This window comes from Indicator indicator, chromosome 22 (assembly GCF_027791375.1).
Source record: "Indicator indicator isolate 239-I01 chromosome 22, UM_Iind_1.1, whole genome shotgun sequence".
NCBI lineage: Eukaryota > Metazoa > Chordata > Aves > Piciformes > Indicatoridae > Indicator > Indicator indicator.
The window spans coordinates 17,234,889-17,257,485 of NC_072031.1; the positions used below are offsets into that span (position 1 = coordinate 17,234,889).

At 52.7% G+C, this 22,597-nt stretch overlaps 1 protein-coding gene across 1 annotated transcript in view; it reads right to left on the bottom strand.

The window, feature by feature from the left end:
* Nucleotides 1-22,597, bottom strand: part of CLUAP1 (clusterin associated protein 1) — a 75,117-nt gene that overhangs the window by 3,179 nt on the left and 49,341 nt on the right. The window contains exons 9-11 of the mRNA XM_054391133.1: nt 17,741-17,817; nt 8,304-8,407; nt 920-975 (exon numbers count right to left, since the gene is read on the bottom strand). Of these exons, the coding sequence (XP_054247108.1) occupies nt 920-975; nt 8,304-8,407; nt 17,741-17,817 (237 nt within the window). The remainder of the gene's footprint in view (nt 1-919; nt 976-8,303; nt 8,408-17,740; nt 17,818-22,597) is intronic.

The following is a 22,597-nucleotide window of genomic DNA, read 5'->3' on the forward strand; positions in this document are numbered from 1 at the left end:
GCCTGCAAGCTCCTCTCCAGAGAAAGGCAAGGGTGGGCAGAAGGAAGGGAGACGGTCCTTCCCTGGCAAGTGCAGTGCTACCTTGGCAGTGCTGGCTTCATGGTTGGGCCTGATGACCTTAAAGGTCTTTTCCAGCCTAAAGCACTCTGTGATTCTGCTGCCTCCTAGCCCAGGCCAGTGACCACTCCCCAGAACAACACCCCAGGAGGTGCTGGGGAACAGGACAGCCCCACAGCTCCTGCCTGGCAGCTTGGATGCCAGCATCATTTTGGTATGGTGGGAAAAGGTTATTGTATAGATGCAGACCACATCACAGCAGCTGCCTTCAGCTTCCAAGTACAGAAGTAGCCACTCAGGAGTGTCTGGAGGCACAGAAAAGTTGCCCACCTACGCTACAGGCTGAGCACAACAATCAGAACATGCATCTGCTGGCCAAACCTGGGTTCAGCCACTCCCTGCCCATCAGATCCAAAAAGCAGGAGCTGTGGGACAGCTTTATCTGCAGGGGGACAACCCGAGGGGCACAGCTCAGCTCTCATCCCTGCCCCATCATCTGGAGGACTGAAGGAGTGATGCTGCCAGTGCAGGTCACTCAGAGGGCTCCTAGGGGATTGTTCTTAGAGCAATGTCAAGGATTTAGATCCCTGAATCCAGCTCCTGGTCTCCTCTTCCCAAGAACTCAATACCACGGCACTCCTGCAGCCCATGTGCTGCTGGTCAGGCTCCTGCACCTGGACTGCAGGAGCAAAACACACCAGGAACGTGTCTGTGCAGAGAGAGCAGCCAGCTGGAGGAGAGGAAGGGAGAAGCAGGTGTGGGGCATGAAGATTCAGCAGGTGAGAAGGTGTTGCTCTAGCTGAGGCTGCCCTTCTAAAGCACTGTCAGGGGAGCTCTCCAGACACACCAGATGGTTACTTACATCCTCCTCTGTGTCTCCACCTTGCATTGTTCCCACGACCCTTGCAGCAGCTCTTCCTGCAAGAGCAAAGAGAATCACTCAGCCCTGGGGAGCACCACGAGGTTCACAAGAATCCCTCTTTGTCCTGCTCCACTGCACCCACAGACATGTTTGCTCCTGCTCTGTGCACTTTCCCACAGCCCCTTAGCAGCAAGCATGCTCCATGCTGCCACACTGAGCCTCTGGGGCAGCTCTGTGAAGGGAAGAGGCTGCAGGAGAGCTGCTCTCTCCCTGTTTGACCCTGGATTGATTGATTGATGAAAACCATCCCAGTTTATAACACTGTCCTCTTGCAACAGAGAGCAAACGGGGCTGAAGCTATTTCTGTCACCTTGCTGAAGCAGCCTCTGTGATCTGAACAGGACAAAAGGGTCATGAACACCAACATTAGAGCTGAAGCACTCAGGTGATTGCTCTCCAGGGGCTGGAAGGTCCTGGCAGTGTGGAGCAGAGGGTGATTGCCCCCAGGCAGGCATAGTTATGCAAAATGGCTCATTTCTGCTCCACTCAGCAGCATTTCCACTGCCCACCCTGCTGTGAGCACAGCCTGTGCAGGCTGCCACTGCTGCCCCACCAGCCACTGCCACCACTGGGAAGAGCAGAGAGATCCTCAACTTGGAGGACATGGACTTGGTGGAGCAGGTCCAGAGGAGGGCCATGAAAATGATCAGGGGGTTGGAACAGCTCTGCTATGGGGACAGGCTGAGGGAGCTGGCAGTGTTCGTCATAGAGAGGAAACAGCTCTGGGGTCACCTAATAACCTGTCAGTAATAACAACCTGCCAGTACCTGAAATGGCTGCAAGAAGGCTGCAGAAGAACTGTTCCCAAAGGCCTGCAGGGATAGGACCAGAAGCAATGGTTTGAAATGAGAGCAGAGCAGATTTGGATTGGATGCAAGGAACAAGTTCTGCACCAGGAGGCTGCTGGAACACTGCAACAGGTTGCCCAGGGAGGTGGTTGAGGCTCCATCCTTGGACATATATATTCAAGGTGAGGCTGGAGAGGGCTCTGAGCAACCTGATCTAGGGGAGGATGTCCCTGCTGAGTGCAGGGGGATTGGACAAGATGCCCTTTGGAAGTCCCTTCCAACCCAACCCATTCTGTGATTCTATGATTCCAAAAAGCCTTTCATGAGCTTGGGAAGATGGTTCTGCACAGGTAAACACAACACAGCTTCCAGCACTGTGGGGAGCACCCAGCACTCTGCTGGAGGTTCAAGGGGAAACCAGAGAGGTTCTTAGAAAAAAAACCCCAAACATCTACTGAGGGTTACACCAGAACTGAGGAAACCACACTCAGCTCAGGAAATCCTCCAGAGCGTTGGGACAGTTCAAGAGCTGGAGGGAGCCTGAGGGAAGTTCCTGCACTCTTCAGGATTTGAGTTCAGCCAGTGCTGGAGGCAGATGGACCTCAGAGAGCTACTGAGAGCAACTGCTCTCCACAGGAAGAGCCAGGAGGTTGGAGCCAGCTGGGGATCGGTTTCTTCTCCCTAGCAACAAGTGACAGGACAAGGCAAGATGGCCTCAAGCTGCACCACGGGACGTTTAGGTTGGACATGAGAAGAAAATTCTTCACTGGAAGGGTTCTCCTGGCATGGCCCAGGCTGCCCAGGGAGGTGGCTGAAGCACCATCCCTGGAGGTGTTTCAAAGCCACAGAGATGTGGTGGTGAGGGCCATGGCTCAGCCCCAGACTTAGCAGAATTAGAGAAGGGTTGGACTGAAGGAGCTGAAAGGCTTCTTCCAACCAAAATGATTCCACGGGCAGGCTGAAGACTGCTCTCTTAGCTCCATAGCCCCATTAACTCTTCGTGGTGTTCAGGTCCCTTCCAACCTGGGCCACTCTATGATTCTATGAGATACAAGCTCCATAGCTTCCTCCTTTACCTCCTCCTGCCTGTTCCTCTCTGTAGATGGTGAGTAAGGCTTTGGTTTTCTCTCTGTCCCACGGAGATAGCAAACCTGTCCCCCCCACTAACACTTTTCTGCCCCATGGGAGACCAAATCCCATACTGCAAATCTTCTAACTGGCTAAAAGAATAAAACCAGGAGGAAAATCTGATGAAAGCACTCATGAGGGTGTACTGATTTTTCTCAGTGGCCTACTAAGAGAGATTCTGTCTCCCTGGGAACCATGCCTCTGTAATAGCAAACCCAGTCTGCCCAGCCAGTGCAGACAGAGGGAGGAGGTCTTCTCCTGCCACACTAAGGATCTGGAAACTGGAGATGTGAAACTGAATCACAGCAGCTACAGCAACTGCCACAGTGGACCCTTTCTCCTTAGGCTGAGAGTAAACATGGCTCAGGATCACACAATCACAGACTGGTGGGGGCTGGAAGGGACCTCCAGAGATCATCCAGCCAGAGGAGGGGCATCCACAGCAGCTTGCCCAGGATCACAATGGCCAGGGGGATTTGAATGTCTCCAGAGGAGACTCCACAACCTCTCTGGGCAGCCTGCTCCAGGCCTCCAGCACCCTCACAGGGACACAGTTTTCCCTTCTGTTCCCCTGGCACCTCCTCTGCTCCAGTGCCCCTTGTGCTGTCCTTGGCCATCCCCGAGCAGAGCCTGGCTCCAGCCCTGCACATCTTTATCCCCAGCAATGAGGGCAACCCTCAGGCTCCTCTGCTCCCAGCTCCAAGTCCCAGCTCCCTCAGCCTGGCTTCACAGGAAGATGTTCCAGCAGCTCTGTGCCTCTGTGCTGGACCCTCTCAAGCAGTTCCCTGAGGTCCTTTTGGAGCTGAGAGGTCCAGAGCTGGACACAATATTCCAGATGTGGCCTCAGCAGGGCAGAGTAGAGGGGGAAAGAACAGAAGCAGCACTCTGTAAGGAAATACAGAGCTTGGAGAGGCAGTGATTGAAATCCCTGCAACTGACTCAAGGCAAAGCCAGCAATTAGTAGAAGCAATGTTCCTGTCATGCTGCTTGAGTTAAGTGCATTTTAAGTGCAGACTCCCTGCTGGAGTGCTGGAGAAGGTGTGCAGGTTCTTGGTGTGTGTAATGACAAATGGCCGAAGCATGTTCAGTCTGCAGTTCTAAAAGAAGCCGATGTACCTGACATTAACCTTCAGTCTGGATGTGTTTCCAGCACTTCAGATGATGAGAGGCATGCAGTCAAAACATGGAAGCTCACCACTGATGAAGGACCTGGACCACAGAGGCCCTTTTACACAGAGGGACGGGTGCAGAGCTGAGCCTGCTCTCAAGGTGTGATGGTTTTAGGGCTATGTCTCTAAATTTTTTTGAGCAGAAAGTGATAAAAGAATGTAAGTAAATCACTGTTGGGTGTAAAAAAGAGAACTAATGATCATGCTAAAGGATTCCATTGGAGGGATAGCCTTTCAGACTTAGTGCTCAAAGTTCAGTCTGTCTGGGGTGGTTCTGCTGGGCACTCTACCAGGGGGCTTCTGCATTTCTCTTCTTGCTTTCTTCACTGAAGAAAATAACAAACTGACCTTGAATTCTAAGTCTAACATAAATCTCTGCTTCTTCTCTCTCTTTCCTTTGGCCAGGGGGCCCTGGGGAAGACAGGGAAGCGGGAGGCAGAGAGTCAGCTTTCCTGGCTTTGGCCACGAGGGTTTTGTGCTGGTTTTGTTAATCATACCTACCTGTAAATACTGCAAATGCTGTGTATTTGTACATATTCCTTGCAGTCCATTGTAGACTGTAGTTTTTGCTTGTAAATACAGCTTCATTTGCTGAGCTAGTCTGGTGTGATTAATGTGGGAGGGAAATTTCAGCCCACCACACAAGGCCAGAGCTGCTGCTCGTGGAAGTGCACACTCTGGATCAGCCCCTGGAGGTCCTGAAGGAAGGCTCTGGCTGTGTGTTGATACAGCCCAACCTTCTAGTCCTATGTTCTGGACAAGAAGCTCTGGGGAAAAGACCTGGGACTCCTGGTGAACAGGATGACCATGAGCCAGCAGTGTGCCCTCACAGCCAAGAGTGCCAATGGCATCCTGGAGTGCATCAAGAGGAGTGTGGCCAGCAGGTCAAGGGAGATTCTCCTGCCCCTCTGTGCTGGTGAGGCCTCACCTGCAGTACTGTGTCTAGCTCTGGGCACCCCAGCCCAGGAAGGACAAAAAACTACTGGAGAGAGTCCAGCACAGGGCCACTGAGCTGCTGAGGCCTGGGACATCTCTCATATGAAGAGAGGCTGAGAGCGCTGGGGCTGGTCAGCCCAAAGAAGAGGAAGCTGGGGGGGAATCTCACCAATGCTTACAAATGTCTAAGGGTGGGTGTCAGAAGGCTGGGGCCAGACTCTTCTCAGTGGTCCCCAGTGACAGGACAAGAGGCAGTGAGCACAGACTTGAACATAGGCAGTTCCATCTAAACATGAGGAGCAACTTCTTGACTTTGAGGGTGGTGGAGCACTGGAGCAGGCTGCCCAGAGAAGTTGTGGAGTCTTCTTCTCTGGAGACTTTCAGTGCCCTCCTGGACATATTCCTCTGTGACCTGCTTTAGGTGACCCTGCTTTGGCAGGGGAATTGGACTCCATGATCTTCAGAGGTCCCTTCCAACCTTTATCAAATAAGAATGGGCAGTACTGAACGAGCTCACCCTAGCAGCAGCAGAGACCCCAAGGCTGAGCTCTCTCAAAGTGTAGATGTTTTGAGCCAAAGCCAGCAGCTGTGGTCAGTCTGACAGTGTGGCTACAGCTACAGCAAGTGGGTGCCTTGCTGAGATGGGCTGAGCAAGCTGAGCAGAGCTGAGCAAGCTGAGCAGAGCAGAGCCAGCAGAGTCTAACAAGGTCTGCCTCCTGCTCTGCCAGCACAGACTGCACTTCAGCATTGCAGGGGAACACAATCTTGCTCCTTCTGCAGGATCTGCAGGAAAGGCATCTCAGGAACTGTTCAAGTATCAGGAGCTGCTTCAATAGTTCACAGCAGGTGAGAAGCAAAAAAGAGGGCAGAGAGCTAAAGAAGGCTGCCAACTTCCAGAGAGATAAGGAAAGCCTGGGATGGCAACTGGGCAGTGAGCAAACAGCAGGCTCATGGAACGCAAAGGCCAGAGGACCATTATGTACCAGGAGCAGCTGATTGAACACTGAGAAGAGATCCAGAAAGGCACAGAAAGCAATCTAAAGAGCACAGCAGAGGATGGGAGCTGCCTACTTTCAGTCTGGCACACCAATGCTGAGTCTCCAGTGAGTGCAATTAATGATAACAAAGCTCTGCCTACAAAAACTCCGTCTTGACACAAAAGCTACTTTTATTGTAAATCTTCGTGCTCCTAAAACTGCTGTGAAAAGCTACCTCTGGCTTCAGCCAGTGCCCACAGTGCTAGGTTATGATGCTCTCTGAGCTGAAGCATGACAGTTTACACTGTCACTTCCAAAGCTCCAAAAGCTGTGTACAAACCTTTCCTTGACAAACAGCCACATGAAAAGCCCTGGTGGGTACCAGTGGTTCTGGTACTTCTCAACTGCCAAGTTTTAAGAAAAGCAGAGGAACTGAGGGTAAGAAACATCTGAATGATATTGACTTGAGAACCTCTGCCATGAGGACAGGCTGAGGGAGCTGGGGGTGTTCAATCTGTAGAGGAGAAGGCTCCAGAGGGACCTCAGAGCTGCCTGCCAGGACCTGAAGGGATCCTGCAGGAAGGCTGCAGAGAGACTTTTGCTGAGGGGGTCTGGAGCCAGGCCAAGGGGGAATGGTCCAGAGCTGAGGCAGAGCAGGGTTAGAGTGGAGCTGAGGAAGAAGTTCTTGAACGTGAGGGTGGTGAGACTCTGGCACAGGCTGCCCAGGGAGGCTGTGGCTGCCTCCTGCCTGGGGATGTTGAAGGCCAGGCTGGATGAGGCCTTGATCAGATGAGTCTAGCTGAGAGGCGTCCCTGCCCATGGCAGGGGGTTGGAGGAGATGAGCTCTGAGCTCCCTTCCAGCCTGAGCCATGCTGTGAACTTCATCTTCTTGCTGTGCTCTCAGTCAAGAGGGCAGAGCAGAACTGCACTCAGAAAACACAGATGTCTGCAGGCTCTGCAAGTGACACATTCCAGAAGCGACACAAGGAATGACCCAGACAGGGTCCCAGGGCAGCTTTGTGATGGGCAGAATACCTCACTGCTAACAAGAGGAGAGCTAACCTGAATCTCTGCTTTCATTTTGCTTGACCACAGACTAAGAACAGTTCTTTTTCCCATTTCTCTGAGCTGCTTCAGAGTGAGGCTCTGGTGGAAGGAGCAGCCCCAGGGTGCAGCTCCACCCCACATAGACAGCAGCAGAATCCAGAGATCTCTCCCTGAGAGAAAGACCTGAAACCAAGTGTGTGTGCAGCTCAAGGATGGACATGCTGAAGGTCTTCTTCCGAAGCAGACTCTACTGGAATGAGAGTCGACAGCTACACTGCAGCCTGCAGGAGAAGGCCCTGGGGGTGTCAGTTGGTGACAAACTCCCCAGCAGCCAGCAGTGGTCACTGGCAGCCCAGAGCCAGCTGTGTGCTGAGCTGCAGCCAGAGCAGGGAGAGCAGCAGCACAGGGAGGGGATTCTGCCCCTCTGCTCTGCTCTGCTCAGACCCCACCTGCAGCACTGCCTCCAGCTCTGGGGCCCCCAGCACAGGAAGGACCTGGAGCTGCTGGAGAGGGTCCAAAGGATGATCAGAGGGCTGGAGGACTTCCCGTGTGGGGACAGGCTGGGAGAGTTTGGGTTGTTCAGCCTGGAGAAGAGAAGGCTCCAGGGAGACCTCAGAGCAGCCTTCCAGTACCTGAAGGGCTCCAGGAGAGCTGGGGAGGGACTTTGGACAAGGACTGGGAGTGCCAGGATGAAGGACAATGGCTTTGAGCTGGGAGAGGGGAGAGTGAGAGTGGAGAGCAGGAAGAAATTCTTTGGAGTGAGGGTGGAGAGACACTGGCACAGGTTGCCCAGGGGGGCTGTGGCTGCCTCCTGCCTTGAGGTGTTGAATGCCAGGCTGGATAAGGCCTTGAGCAAGCTGGGCTGGTGGGAGGTGTCCCTGCCCATGGCAGGGGGTTGGAACCAGATGGTGTTCAAGGTCTCTTCCAACCCAACCCATTCTTTGACTGTCAAGGGCAGTAGATGCTCTCAGTGGTATGACTTAGGGCTTTGTTTAAAAGCACTTAGAAGAATCTGCAAGGCAATTCCAAGGAAGGACCTCCCCCACATGGTGCTTTTGCAGTCAGTAATCCTTCATTTCCTCTCTGACAGCACCATGGGTTGACCTGCATGGTCTCCAGAGGTCCCTCCCAGCCTCCAGCACTCTGTGATTCTCCATGAGATGCTTTCCCCTTACAAGTTCTGTGCAGTGCCAATGTCCAAGATGTTCTTACATTGAGGGTGAGTGAGAGAACCCCCCCCACCCTTCTGGATGAAACAGCCAAGGAGAGGCTGTGGTACCTTGCAGCAGAGTTCCCGTGGCGCCGTGCTGCTTTGTGTCCTGCCTGTGCTCCACCTCACTGCCTGGGTCTTCCTCCTCCTCAGCCTCCATGTTGGAGTCATCACTGTCTGCTGGAACAAAAGCAGCTGATGAACATCAACACAACCCACAGCTCACAGCACCTGTGGCACACTAGAGATGCTGGCAGCCTCTGCTTCTATTCAAGTCCACATGGCTTTCCTGACAAGCAGAGGGAAACAGCGAAGGGCCAGATCCCCAGGGCAGCATCCTTCTGTGTGCAAGCACCAAAGAAGCACACAGCCCTCAGGTTTTGGAATCATGGACTGGGTTGGCTGGAAGGGACCTTCAAAGCTCATCCAGTCCAGCCCCTGCACTCAGCAGGAACAGCTGCAGCCAGAGCAGGTTGCTCCCAGCCCCAACCAACCTGCCCTGCACTGCTGCCAGCCATGGGGCAGCTCCCACCTCTCTGGGCAGCCTGGGCCAGGCTCTCCCCACCCTCACTGCCAAGCATTTCTCCCTTCTCTCCACTCCCAATCTCCCTCTTTCAGTTCAAACCATCCTCCCTTGGCCTGTCCCAACAGGCCCTGCCCTAAAGTCTGTCTCCAGCTTTCTTCTGGCCTCTTGAAGCACTGAAAGTCCACCAGAAGGTCTCCCTGGAGCCTTCTCTTCTCCAGGCTGAACAACCCCAACTCTCTCAGCCTGTCCCCACAGGGCAGCTGTTCCATTGTTCTGATAATTGTTGTGCTGCTTCAACAGGTCCATGGAGGTTCAACAGGTTCTTTATGTTCAAAAGAATGACCAAAGTCTTCAGGTGCTTCTAGAGGCCTGCAAAGCAGAGGGCTGATTACTCTGTAGGTCAGCTGCATGAGCCCCACCTTAAGGTTCACATCCATGGCCAGCCAAACCTCCCAGAACCAGCTGCTCTCCTGTCTGCAGTAAAACAGTGGCTGCAAGTTGGTGCACAAGTGTGGGAGAAGTTTGGAGCTGGCTCTGCTGTACCTGATCTACTTACAGATGTCCCTGCAAGGGCACAGGGCACACAAGACAACCTTCAGGGATTCCTTCCAACAAGATGCATTCTGTAATTCTATGATTCCAGTCTCCTCCTATCCCAAGAGCTTTTTCCCTCCCTCCTTGTGCAAGCTTCTTGGTTCCCTAACACCAAGCTCTGCTTTCCACCTGCTGCCCACTCACAGATTCACAGAATGGTTAGGGTTGGAAGGGACCTTAAAGACCATCCAGTTCCAATCCCCCTGCCATGGGCAGGGACACCTCCCACTAGACCAGGCTGCTCAAGGCCTCATCCAACCTGGCCTTGAACACCTCTGTTCTTCAAACATTCAACCACTCAGCCAGATCCTCACTTTCAATCATCTCATGAACTCTCCTCATTCATGTAGAGGTGAGTCCCCCTTCACCAGCTGGCTCCACAGCTTGGAGCTGATGCTGCTGGTGCTTCTGTGGAACCAGACAGCAGCACCCTGTGTGAGGTCACACACAGCACAGCACAGCACAGCACCCAATGCTGTTAATTACTCAGAGCAAAGGGGCAAGGCCTTCCCAGGTACATTGAATGATCACACACCTGGGCTGAGAGGGGAAATAATCACAGGAATCAGCAGCAGTAAGGAGCTGACACATCCCAGCAACATTTCAATCCTGGCCAGTACACCAGTCTCAGACATTGCCCCATCAGCTTCTGCATGGCAATATGAAGTTAATGACAAAAAGATCCCAGCTAGGAACATGCCTGACACGCTGGGAGGACTGCGAGGCCTCAGCAACATTAGCTGCAGTTCCTCTTTGTCTGCACTTCATTTGCTGGCAAGGGAGGGAATTCCCTCACTGCTCTGTGACCTGGATGCTGCTTGGGCTCACCTGGCAGAGGTCTTGTCCAGCCCTTGCCCAGGCAAACTCCTTGAGAAGGGCCACTTGGAGCCTGAATAAAGGATTCAGGATTGTGCCCTGGATGTTAAAGAGCAAGGCTGACACCTGTGCTGGCTCTCAAAGCTCGTTCTTAGCTTCAGAGGGGGATCTCTTCTCTTTTGCTTTTTTTCTCCCATTTTGAGCAGCAATTCCTCCCTTTTAAGCTCTGTCATCTGTGCTGCTCCTGTCACCCAGCATCACTGCCCTGAGCTGAGGATGCTGCAGAGAGCCTCCTCACTGTTTCTTGGCCAAACCACTTCTGCTTCATGGACTCCTAGAATGGCTCAGGCTGGAAGAGACATGAGAGCTCATCTCCTCCAAGCCCTGCCATGGGCAGGGACACCTCTCAACTAGACTCATCAGATCAAGGCCTCATCCAGCCTGGCCTTCAACACCCCCAGGGAGGAGGCAGCCATAGCCTCCCTGGGCAGCCTGTGCCAGAGTCTTCTTCCTCAGCTCCACTCTAACCCTGCTCTGCCTCAGCTCAAACCATTCCCCCTTGGCCTGTCTCCAGACACCCTCAGCAAAAGCCTCTCTGCAGCCTTCCTGCAGGATCCCTTCAGCTATTGGCAGGCAGCTTTAAAGGCCCCCCTGGAGTCTTCTCCAGGCTGAACACCCCCAGCTACCTCAGCCTGTCCTCATGGCAGAGGTGCTCCAGCCCTTGGATCATCTTTTATCCATACTCTTTTCCCACCAAACCCAAGAGCATCAGGCTGTAGATCAGCCAGAGGAGTTATTTCCTTGCAGTGTGATCAGGAATGCCTTGGGGTGTGAGTTTCAGTAGGGAAGATCTTTTGTCCTTAGCACAGACCTGAGATCCTTCCCTTGATCTCTCAGGAAACCTCATCCTGCTCCTGAGAGCTACTGACCAAGCTCCAGACACTTGTGGCTCCTACCAGCTTCAGCAGAAATGCTGCTGCTAACTCCTTCAGACCTGTGTACACCAAAACTGGGCAGGAAGACCCCAACAAACCACAACCTGCCAAGCTGCAGAGGGAGGCCCAAGTGCACCTTCTTGCCTCACTTGGTCATTTCCCAGAGCAGTATGAAACACCCCGTGAGGATGATGAACCCAGGGAAGCATTAATTAACTGCACTCATTAGAGGTCCCTCTGGAAGACAAGCTCCATTTCCACTGGGATTTGGAGTCCTGGCACAGGAACAAGCAGCCAATTGTTGCCAGTTTTACAGAGAGGTCCTTTTTGGTGACCACAACTACTGCTAATGTTCTTAAAAGCCAAGAATCCACCCAAGTCCTGTTAAATCAGAACATGGATCTGCAGTTATTTCACAAGCAAAACACAAGGCTGCTGTGGACAAGTTCCAAGTGTCTGTCACAAGAAGATGGATGACCTGAGCATCCTGCTGGGGACAGTGCTGAGCATCAGCAGGATCATGCAGCTTCAGGCCCTTCTGGGAGCTACCGGTGACTCACTGCTGCCCTTCAGCTGCTGCAGCTTGCAGGTTTGCTGCTGTCAGACTTTAGAGCACCAGCTCTGGAGTAGAAAGGGAACCACAGAATAGTTTGGGTTGGGAGGGACCTTGATGGTCATCCAGCTCCAACCCCCTGCCATGGGCCATGACACCTCCCACCAGCCCAGGTGGCTCAAGGCCTCATCCAGCCTGGCCCTGAACACCTCCAGGGAGGGGGCAGACACAACCTCCCTGGGCAACGTGTTCCAGTATCTCCCCACCCTCACTGTCCAGAAATTTCTTCCTAACAAGAGAGCTGCCCCAGCACTGTCCACAGCCCAACAGCTGCTAGTCTGCTCAGCTGAGCAAGGGGACAGACTCAAGGACACTTTGCTGGGCTGTCAGAAGAGAAAGTGAGAGTTCAGCTGGGACTGGCCAAGGAAACATTTCAGTTGTGTGTCGAGCAGAATCATGGAATCCCAGAATCACTGAGGCTGCAAAAGACCTTTAAAAGATGACTGAATCCAGCTGTTAACCCAGCACTGCCTGGCCACCCCTCAGCACCACAGTTCCAAGGATCTGAAACCCCTCCAGGGATGGGGACTCCACCACTGCCCTGGGCTGCCTGGGCCAGGCCTTGACAACCCTCAAGAGGAAGAAATTGTTCCTCATGGCCAACCTAAACCTCCCCTGGTGCAGTTTGAGGCCATCTCCCCTTGCCCTGTCCCTTGTTCCTTGGGAGCAGAGCCCAACCCCCACCTAGCTCCAGCCTCCTCTCAGGGAGCTGTAGAGAGCAAAGAGCAGTCCCAGGATGAACACCCCAAGGAGTGCCTAGTGGGGACTGACTGGAGTGGCACACCAGGACATGGGACAGGCAAGAGAATATGCAGGCATAAACAAATGTTCTGCTTAAGAGCAACTTCTGTGAACGAAAAGAGACGAAAATAAGGGCAATTTGCTTACCGCTCACACAAAAACTATGGAGCAGATCATCTTGGGGCAATCACAGCACACCTGCAGGATGCCAAGGGATCAGGCCCAGCCAACAGGGATTTAGGAAGGGCAGGTCCTGCCTCACCAACCTGATCTCTTTCTATGATCAGATAACTGCCTGGTGGATGTGGGGCAGGCTGTGGATGTAGTCTACCTGGACTTCAGCAAGGCCTTTGCCACCATTCCCCACAGCAAACTCCTGGCCAAGCTGGCAGCCTGTGGCTTGGACAGGAGCACTCTGTGCTGGGTTAGCAACTGGCTGGAGGGCTGAGCCCAGAGAGTGGTGGTGAATGCTGCCCAGAGAGTGGTGGTGAATGCTGCCCAGAGAGTGGTGGTGAATGGTGCCACTGCCAGCTGGAGGCCAGGCACTAGTGGTGTCCCCCAGGGTCAGTGCTGGGCCCCATCCTGTTCAATACCTTTATTGATGATCTGGATGAGGGGATTGAGTGAGTCATCAGTAAATTTGCAGACAACACCAAGGTGGGAGCAGGTGTTGGTCTGTTAGAGGGTAGAAGGGCTCTGCAGGGGGACCTTGACTGGCTGGACAGATTGGCAGAGTCCAACAGGATGGCATTCAACAAGTCCAAGTGCTGGGTGCTGCACTTTGGCCACAACAACTCCATGCAGAGCTACAGGCTGGGGTTGGAGTGGCTGGAGAGCTGCCAGGCAGAAAGGGACCTGGGGGGACTGGTGGACAGCAGCTGAACAGGAGCCAGCAGTGTGCTCAGGTGGCCAAGAAAGCCAATGGCATCCTGGCCTGCATCAAGAATAGTGTGGCCAGCAGGAGCAGGGAAGTCATTGTGCCCTGTACTCAGCACTGGTTAGGCCACACCTTGAGTACTGTGTCCAGTTCTGGGCCCCTCAGTTTAAGAAGGACATTGAGAGACTTGAACGTGTCCAGAGAAGGGCAACGAGGCTGGGGAGAGGCCTGGAACACAAACCCTATGAGGAGAGGCTGAGGGAGCTCAGGGTGTTCAGCCTGGTGAAGAGGAGGTTCAGGGTGACCTCACTGCTGCCTACAACTACCTGAAGGGAGGTTGTAGCCAGGAGGGGGTTGGTCTCTTCACCCAGGCAAGCAGCACCAGAACAAGAGGACACAGTCTCAAGCTGTGCCAGGGGAAGTTTAGGCTGGAGGTGAGGAGAAAGTTCTTCACAGAAAGAGAGATCTGCCATTGGGATGTGCTGCCCAGGGAGGTGGTGGAGTCACCATCCCTGGAGGTGTTCAGGAGAGGATTGGACGTGGCACTTGTTGCCATGATTTAGTAGTCATGGGGTCTTGGGTGACAGGTTGGACTTGATCCTTGAGGTCTTTTCCAACCTTATAGATTCTGTGATTCTGTGAAAAACACCTTGGAGATAGTACAGACTGTGGTGCATCTTGGCATCAGGCAAATGATACCCCAAGCCTTGGAGGCCACAGCTAGAGCACTGGCTTTGGTTCTGGGCTCCCCAGTTCAGGAGAGGCAGGGAACTGCTGGAGAGAGTCCAGGGGAGGCTGCAAAGCTGCTGAGGGGCCTGGAGCAGCTCTGTGAGGAACAAAGGCTGAGAGCCCCGGGGCTGAGAGCCTGCAGAAGAGCAGCCCCAGAGGGCAGCTCAGCAATACTCAGCAAGAGCTAAAGGAGCTGTGGGGGGCAAGAGGCTGGGGCCAGACTCTACTAAGTGGTGCCCAGAGCCAGGACAAGGGGCAAGGGGCACAAACTGGCAGCCAGGAGGTTGCATGTGAGCAGGAGGAGAAAGTTGTTTGGTGTGAGGGTGCTGGAGGGCTGGGGCAGGCTGCCCCAGAGAGGTTGTGGAGTGTCCTTGTGTGGAGAGCTTCCAACCCCCCTTGGGCATTGTGCTCCTGGGCAAGCTGCTGTGGGTGCCCTGCTAGAGCAGGGGGTTGGACTGAGTGAGCTACAGAGGTCCCTTCCAACCACACCCTGCTGGCACTCTGGGAGATTTATGTAATTCAAAACATTTTTGCACATTTCCTGTGAGCACCAGGACACATCCACAGGTTTTCCATGTTCCAAACACACAACTGCATGATTCAACCTACATCCAACAGCTCTTCTTTACAAGAAACAGGATTTAAGTTTCCCTTAACTGCAGGTGTTAGCTCAGCCTGAAACTGAGCTAAGCAACCCAGAACTGATGCTGAGGAGAAGTTACCTGTTAATTTGCAACTCTTTTTACCAAATTATCAGGAAATGAGGTCAAAGGCTGCAGACCTGCATTGATTTTGACCAGACAGAGGTAAGAATTCTTCCAGGGGCGGGGGGAGGCGGGGGGGGGGTTGCTGGCTTTCATCAGTTACTGGTAACAAATCCATCAGAAGACTCCAGCCTATGCTGCAGCAAAGCCTCATGAAGTTCTGCAGCTCTCAAGTGTAATGAGAGTTTGGGAATCTTCCCTTCTCCTTGCAGGAGTCACTGACCAGCTGCTACCCTTGTGAGAAGGACAGCAATGTATGTGATCAAGCAAAGCTCACTCCACCACCCTGGACCTTTGAGATTCAGCCAGAGAGTCTCAGGATGCTGAAAGACACTGGAGATGCAAGAGGCAGAAGTTAAGCTCTCTGTCTCCAGAATCAGCTACATGAGCAAGACCAAGTCAGAGCTGGGTCTGCTTCAACAGCCCTGTGAGAAGACACAAGGATCTGTTGGGTTGAAGGTCCAGATGGTGAAGTCCTCCCTCGTGTCCTGGCAAACTGAGGAATTTTGATGTGGGGAGGAAGCACAGGTTGTGCCAGGGAGGCTGAGGTTGGGCATTAGGAACAATTCCTAACTGATTACCCTGGAGAAAAGCAGGCTGAGAGGAGACCATCTCATCCCATGCTTGCTGCTTAGAGTGTGAGTTCCCCTGCTAACCTTTGGGCAGACAAAGCTGCTAGTGATGTTGCACCCATGTGCTGCTGCTTCTTTGCTGTGCCTCAGCTGCCAGGGATCATGTAACCATGCTGTAAATACAGCCCTGACAGGGCACCAGGCACCTGAGAGCCCAGGCTCTGTATCCTCTCACCAAAGCAAAGCTCTTGGGCATCATTTAATTACTGAGGAGAGGAGGAGAGCGGGGTTTAGTCAAAGGGGAAAGCACAGGCTGGTACCTGACCTTGGCCTCAGAGAGCTTTCCAGTCAATGAAGGAATCACAGAGCAGGCTGGGGTGAGGCTGTGCTCCTTGCTTCTGATTGAGGAAATGAGGAAGGGCAGCAAAGCTGTTGAAGGATCTGGAGGACAGGGCTGGAGAGGAGCAGCCTGATTCTACAGAACAGCCTTCAAGAACCACCTGAACTGTCTCAGTTACAGCTCTGGAGACTTCCCTAGTGTGTGTAGGTAAAGCAGCCTGGAGCTTATGGGACAGCCTCTAAACGAGGCAGCACCGAACAGGATCCTGCCGCTCTCACCACTGGAGTAAACACTCATCATGACAATTAAGCACTGGAAGAGAGATGTATGCTGGTGATGTTTGTAGGTCACTGAAAGCCATCAGCATGTTCTGTGGCAGTGCATCAGTCAGCAGAAAGCAGGGCTCATGTCCCTGCACAGGCAAAGTGTCTGAACCGTTTTGCACAGACAAGGAGAGAACAGCTCAGCAGATTTCACACTGGACCTCACACTGCTAATGACTGATGGCAGGTCTGCTCCTCTTGAACTGAATTACCTTGGCAACTGTCAGCAGGATTTGGACTTTCTCACTCAAGGAATTCTTTGACACCATTCCACATTCTTGGAATTTATATTAAAATGCTCTTCACTTCTTACTGCACTGCCCAAAGATGGGCAAAAAATCAGTGAATTTTAGGAGCTTGCTCTGATGCCAGCAAACTGTGGAGTGCAACTTCGATGTCCTTGCTCCATTGCAGCTTCCTTGAACTCTCCTTCTGAGTTGACTTTCCTGCTGTTTGCTCCCACTGCCATATCAACATGCACAAACTGCAATATTAAACTCACAGGGCTACCTCATGAGGAAGTTCTTCCTGATCCTTAGCTCAAAAGGAGCAAAGTCCAGTTTGCTCCTACGTGTCCAGAGGTTGTCATCCTCTTCTGCTCCTCAGCTAAGATTCTAATTAATGAAGAGGAAGCTGAGGAAAAACCAGAAGAACACATACACACCCCCAAATTTTAATGGTGTTCCCATTTTGCAGGTGCAATGAGGCAAAGCTGGCTCTCACTTTGAAGATCAGTGATCTTAAAGAGGGGTTCAGGCTGAGAGTTTTCAGCTGTGCAAGTTCTGGCCTGACAGACACATCACACCACACAGCCAGTCTCTGTGTCATGCAGCATGGCAGGCTGAGGACAATGGCACTGGTTTTGCCAGGCACACCAGCAGACACCAGTCAGGCTGCTGACCTACACACAAGCTGAGAGGAATCCTCTAACCAAGCTTGTTTGCAAACCAGCTTGCCACCAGTGATACCATTGTGCTGGGACAAGTGCTGTGGTCACAATGAGCCCACATAGGCTTGAAGAACAGGAAAATGGAGCCTAAACCCATTCCTGGCACCACTGCAGGTCAGGTCTGAGCACTTCACAGGGATCAGCTTCCCTAGGTTACTCTTGTCCTTTGGAAGTTGTTACCATGCCACTCCTTCCACACAGCCTGTTGACTGTCACCTATGCCTCTTGCCCTCTTCTTCATGCTTTAAGTGGATGCTCACACCTCAAGTGGCCAGTACCTAACAACTGCTCTGCTAACACAAGTGGTGAAGAAATCCAACTTCACAGAATCACAGCAGCACAGAATGGTGGGGGCTGGGAGGGACCTCTAGACCATTGAGCTCAACCACCCTGCCAGAGCAGGATCACACAGGAACACATTCAGGTGGTTCTGGAAAGTCTCCAGAGAAGGAAACTCCACCACCTCTCCAGGCAGCCTGCTCCAGGGCTCCAGCACCCTCACACCAAACAAGTTTCTCCTCATCCTGAGGTGGAACCTCCTGGGTACTGGTTTGTGCCCTTTGTTCCTTGTCCTATCACTGGGCACCACTGACAAAAGTCTGGCCCCTTCTTCTTGTCCCCCAACCCTCACATGTATATATAGACATTGATAAGGTCTCAGCCTTCTCTTCTCCAGACTAAACAGCCCCAGCTCTCTCAATCCTTCTTTACAGCAGGTAAGTTGCACTTACCTCCACTCTTGAGCGGGTTCTGCTCCTCTTCCTTCAGCCTGCTCTGCATGAGGCACATCAAGTTTGCTGCTTCCTGTCAGAGGAGCAAACAATGCAATTAGAACAGCTGCCACAAGCAGCTCGTTCGATGGTCCCACAGCAGCAGTGAAGGGCACCCAGGTACAATGAGAAGAGAGGATTTCAGTATTGAGAAGATTTGGTGAACAAAAAAGGTCTTAACTGAAACCTGGGAGCTGCTGATTTTGCCCATAGTGGATATAAAGTACATAGTCTGGTAAAACAGGGTGCTAAAAATCACCCAGCAGCTGAAAGCTCACTCAGCACATTGAACATGGGGTCACTGGTCTTCGTGGCACAGGAGATGGTAGAGAACAGGCACAGGCGGTAGAGAATCGAAGCAGTTCTCTTTGGAAAGCAGCCTTTGGTCCTTGTTTTCAACCAATAATCCATGAAATGACTGTGATAGGATGAGAGAGCATGGATTGAAGTTGGAAGAGGGCAGACTGAGACTGGAGATGAGGAAGCAATTAGGGTCTATGACAGGGGATTGGAACTGGATGATCTTGAAGGTCCCTTCCAACCTCAGCCAGTCTGTAAGTCTATGAATACATCTTTGTAACAACCCAACTAAACCAAAGACATTCACTTGTTTGCATACATGGAAATGGGAAACATAAAGTCCTGCCAAAAAGCTGCAGGAGGAGAGAACCATGGAGAAGCAGAGGAGAACCATGATTGTAAGGTTGCCCAGATGGGTTGTGGATTTGCTTTTTCGAATGTAGCAGCTCACCCAGGGCCCCAGCAAGTTTGACATCCCTCCCAAGTCTGCAGGGATGGGGCTTTAACCACATCCCTGGGCAACCTGTTCCAATGTTTCCCCATCCTCACTGTGCAGAACTTCCTCCTGATGTCCAGCCTAAACCTGCCCTGCTCCAGTTCATTCTGCATGGGAACTGTTAGCTGACAAAGGAAAATCCCCAAGCAGCCTCTAAGCAGCAGGCAGTCCCACCCAGCACATGAGGAAGGAGCTGGACACAGGCCTGGTGACTGGCTGGCATGGTGAATCACAACTGGGCACAAACACCACAGCATGGCAGCTGAAACTCAGGCTGGAAAATCTCACAGAGATGATTGTCAGGGGAAGGGACAGGAGTCACCTGTACCTGGTGAGAAACTCAGCCCAGTGCCTCTCCCAAGAGCAGCAGGAATGAATTCTGCTCCACAAAACCTGCTTTGGATAGCCATGCAAATCACCTGCTGTACAAACTCTGCAGCACTGGCAGAGCCAAGGGCTTCAGGGATGCTGGGGAGGCTGCTAATGATTGCTTGGGGCTGTAGAAATGGCACTGCAGAACAGAGGAAGGCAGGACAGCTTCCAGGGCCAGGCAGCAGAAAGGTCACAAAGCAAAATCCAGTGGAATGAGACACTCCGACAGCAGCTTTCTGCTGAGATCCCTGGAGGGATGGATAAAGATGCTGCAGGGAGAAGCTAATTTCATCTGCAGGAAGGGAGGAAGGAAGAGACACAACAATGTTGTTCTGATTGGGTTTGTGTGGACTTTAAACACCTCAGCTAGGAAATTGCTCTTTGCTTTTCCTTCCATAAGAACCCAAGCATCATGAGGACAGAAGAACTGACCAAAGATTAAAGGCAAAGAGAAGGATGCTGAGGATGTTTATGGCAAGGGGGGCCAGTAAAGGTCACCTACCCCACAGTCAGGCACAGACTGTCAGGGGTTGGAAGGAACCTCTGGGGATCATCCAGTCCAATCCCCATAGAAGATTTCCCAGGATAACCACATCCAGGTGGGTTTGGGAGGTGGCCTCCTCTTGATCCATGCTGTTGACCATGATACAAGTGACCTCCATAAAGCAGCAACACCTCTGCACAGTGCAGTCCCACTGAGGAGGGCAACCACTGCCATGGGTAACATTCTCCACCCGCTGGGTGTTAGCAAAGCCTTTGTAAAAGTGTGCTGGCAGCCCAAAGGAATGTGGACATCAGGCAAACTCTGCAGAAGTTTCTAGCTACCAGCACTTCCTTCAGCCTCTGTAGCACATGGCCCATTCCAAAGCCTCCCTCTCCCAACATCTTCTGACCTAGCCTCTGACCTGCTATTTTCAGTATTCAGGTTTGGGCTCCTCACTAAAGGAAAGGCACTGAGGGGCTGGAGCAGGTGCAGAGAACGGCAACAAAGCTGGGGAAGGGTCTGGAGAACAGGGATGGGGAGGAGCAGCTGAGGGAGCTGGGGGTGTTGAGCCTGGAGAAGAGAAGGATGAGGGAGACCTCATTGCTCCCTGAGAGGAGGCTGGAGCCAGGTGGGGGCTGGGCTCTTCTCCCTAGTCTCAGGTGATAAAATGAGGGGAAATGGCCTGAAATTGTGCCAGGGAAGGGTTAGAGGAGGGAGATGAGGGAAAATTTCTTTGCTGCAAGAGTAGTCAGGGACTGGAACAGGCTGTCTAGGGAGGTGGTGGAGTCCCCATCCCTGAAGGTGTTCTAGAAAGGTGTTGCCATGGCACTTGGGGACAGGGTTTAGTGGCCACGGTGGTGTCAGGTTGAGGGTTGGCTATCTTAGAGGTCTCTTCCAACCAAAACAATTCCATGATTCCTTCCCTACCTCTTCCCCCCTGTCTGCTCTCTCCCAGTCAGTCACAAGATGCCAGTGCTTTAAAGCAGCCTTGCCCCAGCAGACACTGGCAATGCAGCATCCACCACCCTGCTGGCTGCTGCAGCCTACCCAATGTGCGTGGCAAAGCACATCCACAGGGAGCAGAAAGGAAAGGACACTTCCCAGACATCACAGGGACAAATTCATCAACCCAGAAAGCATTTGGAAGCTGCTCACACAGCAGTGAGATAATGGGGACAGATAATCACTGCCTGGTGCTGTAATTCCAGGCACACTTAACCAAGGCTGACAGCTGCTGATTCACATTCAGCCCCTGTGCCAGATCTGCTCCTTCCCTTCCACCACTCTGCCCTGCTGCAAGCTTTGGTGAAACCACACAGCAGAAACCTGCAGAAAGCTAACCCAGCAAAGCAAAATTAAGCCAGGTAAATACTCTGCTGCAGCTCAGCAGAGCATGGGGTGCTGCAGCTGTGGGTAAGCAGCACAGGAGTGTCCATTTCTCCTCTGCCTCTGCTCTGCCCTGGTGAGGCTACACCTGGAATGCTGTACCCAGTTCTGGACTCCCAGTTCAAAAGGGACAGGGATCTGCTGGAGAAAGTCCAAGGTAGGCTATGAGGATGATGGAGGGACTGGAACATCTCTGCTGTGAAGGAAGGCTGAGAACCTTGGGGCTGTTTAGTCTGGAGAGGAGAAGACTGAGAGGGGATCTGATCAATGTCTATAAATATCTGAGGGGTGGAGGGGAAAGAGGAAGGGTCTAGGCTCTTGTCATTGGTGCTCAGGGACAGAAACAACAGGTACAACCTGGGACCCAGGAGGTTCCACCTCAAGATGAGGAGAAACCTGTTTGCTGTGAGGGTGCTGGAGCCCTGGGGCAGGCTGCCCAAAGAGGTTGTGGAATCTCCTGTGGAGACTTTCAAGGCCCACCTGGATATGTTCCTGTGTGACCTGCCCTGGGTGCCCCTGTTCTGGTTGGACTGCATGACTTCTGGAGGTCCCTTCCAACCCCTGACATTCTGGGACTCTGTGATTTCAGCTTCAGAGCTGGTCTATGGTCTTGAAATACCAGAGAAATGAAGTCTAAGAGCATGGTTCACCACATGGCGGGGCCACTTCTCGCCTTCCCTCTAGCCTCCAGCTTGTGCTGCTGCCAGCAGCTCAGCTGCCCTGCAGCAGGAGAAACTCCACTGCAGCCCTGGAGAGACCTCACTGCAGCCCTGGAGGGACCTCACTGCAGCCCTGGAGAGACTTCACTGCAGCCCTGGAGAGACTTCACTGCAGCCCTGGGGAGACTTCACTGCAGCCCTGGAGAGACCTAACTCTCAGAGCTCAGAGACTTAACTGGCAGGGGAAAATGTTGATTTTTCTGCTGGTTTTGATTTCTGAGCAGCTTGATGCAGTGGGTCAAATGCTGCTGCCGGCCCAGGGCAGATGCCAGCAGCCCCCTGCTCCATCAGCTCAGCTCTCTGCCAGCCTGCACAACCTGCAGCAACAGGTCCTGCTGCAGCTAGTCAGCAGTTAGCACCTCATCCAAAACTGCTCTGTACCAGCAGCCTCCACCCGGTTGAACCTGGGATAGCATCAGTGAAGTGCTGTTTGCAGTCCTCAACCAGTGAGACCTTCAAAGGATGGGGCAGAAGCAGGGCAGACCATCTCTAGAAAGTAAACATTTATCAAGTTAAGTCTTTGAAAGTACTCACTCAAGAGAAGCTGCAGAGAAATCTTAGATCTCATCATAGAATCACAGAAGGGGTCAGAAGGGACCAGTCCAATCCCTTACAGTCAGCAGGGACATCCTCCACTAGACCAGGTTGCTCACAGCTTTGTCCAGCCTGACCTTGAACATCTCCCCCATAACATCTTACTAGCTGGAGAGATGTGGATTTGCTGAGTGGACCATTCAGTGGAGAAGGAACTGTCTGGCTGGGGGCATCCAGAGGGCAGTGGTCAATGGCTCCAAGTCCAGATGGAGAGCAGTGACAAGTGGTGTTCCTTAGGGGTCTGTGCCAGGACCTGTACTGTTTAATACTTGTATCAGTGCCATAGACAGCAGGATCAAGACACCATCAGCAGTGTGCAGATGACACCAAGCTGAGTGGTGCTGTTGATATGCCAGAGGGACAGGCTGGCATCCAGAGGGACCTGGACAGGCTGGAGAGGTAGCCCAGGTGAACCTCATTAGGTTCAGTGAGATCTGGGTTAGAACAATCCTCACTATCAATG